Source organism: Propithecus coquereli, unplaced genomic scaffold (assembly GCF_000956105.1).
Source record: "Propithecus coquereli isolate 6110/MARCELLA unplaced genomic scaffold, Pcoq_1.0 Scaffold594, whole genome shotgun sequence".
NCBI classification, from domain to species: domain Eukaryota; kingdom Metazoa; phylum Chordata; class Mammalia; order Primates; family Indriidae; genus Propithecus; species Propithecus coquereli.
The window spans coordinates 285,816-288,160 of record NW_012151885.1 but is presented as its reverse complement, the minus strand read 5'-3'; the positions used below and the strand labels follow the sequence as shown (position 1 = coordinate 288,160).

The following is a 2,345-nucleotide window of genomic DNA, read 5'->3' as shown; positions in this document are numbered from 1 at the left end:
ATGGAGAATTTGAAATGAGAGAGATCGGCTTAAGGAAAATTACTTTAGTGGGCCTTCAGAAAAAATAATAGAGAGAGAGATATTACATGGAAATAAGGGAAAGTAAAATTTTAAAATGGACGGAGAAACACTATTATAAGCCATGTCTTTGGCTGGAATAAATAAGTAATCATTTATTCCAACCCAAAGGTCTACGATCATCTAATTTACAATTAGTCTGGGCCATTGCTATAAGTAGTGAACAGTTCTGTCCTGTCCAGGAAGAGGCTAATAAATACTTAATGCAAGCGTCTTTTCCCTACTACTAGTCCATGAAATCAGGAGTCAAAGTATCTCTTCCTTTCTCTACCTGCTCCTTAGCCACAGTGGTAGTGGCAGAACTTCTCTTCCCATACTTTTCTCTCTTAGGCTCCTGGGTCTTTTACTGATAATTCAAATAAGTTGTTACACGCAGGCAAATGTGGGTTAGGAATCACTACTGTGAAGGCAATTACAGGTTTATGTAGTAAATTGGAAAAAAGGTCAGGTCTGAGTTCTTTGCCAATCCCCTTAAATACTCCACAGAACATGGATTCTTCTGTAAGATCTGCATAGTTGATGGAAATAGTTTCTAAGTTGCATAAAAAGTTTCCTGGGGAGCATGCTGAAAATGCATATGTTGAAACTCCAAGAATTTGATTAAGTAGGTGGGGGATAGTCCCTGGAATGTGCAGTTAAGAACACAAACAATACAGATTGTCCTAAGAATATATTTTGAGAAACAATGGCTCATATTGATGTCATTATTGCCTTTAAGAAAGACTTCTGAGAATGGTACAGTTGGAGTGATACCTCGAAAATAGATCTGCGCTCTGTGGTAATAACAGAAACAGAAAGGCATTTCTTCTGGATAAACTCAGCATGTGGCCCAACAGCAGCTCCAATTCCTTCCTGTTGACTGGTTTTCCAGGTTTGGAGGCAGCTCATCACTGGATTTCCACACCCTTCTTTTTCATCTATATCTCTGTCCTTTTTGGCAATGGCACCCTCCTCCTTCTGATTAAGAAAGATCACAATCTTCATGAACCCATGTACTACTTCCTGGCCATGCTGGCAGCCACAGACCTGGGGCTGACCTTGACCACGATGCCCACGGTACTGGGAGTCCTCTGGTTGGATCACAGGGAGATTAGAAATGCCCCCTGCTTTTCCCAAGCCTACTTTATACACTCCCTTTCCTTTGTCGAATCTGGTGTTTTGCTGGCCATGGCCTATGACCGTTTTATTGCCATCTGCAACCCTCTTAGATATACCTCTGTGCTCACTAATACTCGAGTGGTAAAGATCGGGCTGGGAGTTCTGATGAGGGGATTTGTATCTGTTGTCCCTCCAATAACTCCTCTCTATTTTTTCCCCTATTGCCGCTCTCATGTCCTTTCACATGCATTCTGCCTTCACCAGGATGTCATCAAACTGGCCTGTGCTGATACCACCTTCAATCGCCTATACCCAGTTGTGCTTGTGGTCCTTATATTTGTGCTGGATTCTCTGATTATCCTCGTCTCCTACGTGTTGATACTCAAGAGTGTCCTGAGCATTGCCTCCAGAGAGGAGAGGGCCAAGGCCCTCAACACTTGTGTTTCCCATATTTGCTGTGTCCTGGTTTTCTATGTCACAGTCATTGGTTTGTCTCTGATTCATCGGTTTGGAAAGAAGGTTCCACATATTGTCCACCTTATTATGAGCTATGTCTATTTTCTGTTCCCTCCACTAATGAATCCTATAATATATAGTGTCAAGACCAAGCAGATCCAGAATGGTATTCTTCACCTTTTTTGTACCCATAGAATTAGAACCTGATCTCTAACTATCACAATCTCTCTCACAGAATGTGAAAACTCTGATTTTTGGCAGGGGAGCAAAGAAGTCTCATATCTAGCACAGACGCTCAGATCTCTTGGAAAATATCTGTCAAAATAGAGCTTGAAATTGCTGTAAGGTATCTCTTTAAGCCCAGGTCTTTGGTCTAATCTAGTTTGCAGAATTTTATTTTTGCATTCTTCTATATTGAATATTTCTCTAAGTTTGACATTAAATTCTTGTGTTAACAATATTTTAGGCATCTATAGGTAATGTCTCTGATGTAACCAATATGTATTTCTTTGGGGGTAGAAAGTTGGCAGATAGGAACAGAGTTATAAGGATATAAAATTATGAGTTAGGTTGGGTCAAATGAAATAGAGTTTAATTTATTATATAAAATCCAATCTCCAGGCCGGGTGCGGTGGCTCACGCCTGTAATCCTAGCACTCTGGGAGGCCGAGGTGGGTGGATCACTCAAGGTCAGGAGTTCGAGACCAGCCTGA

At 41.2% G+C, this 2,345-nt stretch overlaps 1 protein-coding gene across 1 annotated transcript; it reads left to right on the top strand.

Annotated features, from left to right (window-relative positions):
* The first annotated feature begins 851 nt into the window (after positions 1 to 851).
* Positions 852 to 1,905, top strand: LOC105822053 (olfactory receptor 51B5). Its single transcript, XM_012658986.1, has one exon. The coding sequence runs from the start codon at positions 901 to 903 to the stop codon at positions 1,837 to 1,839; it is 939 nt and encodes a 312-aa protein (XP_012514440.1). The 5' UTR covers positions 852 to 900; the 3' UTR covers positions 1,840 to 1,905.
* Positions 1,906 to 2,345: the final 440 nt, after the last annotated feature.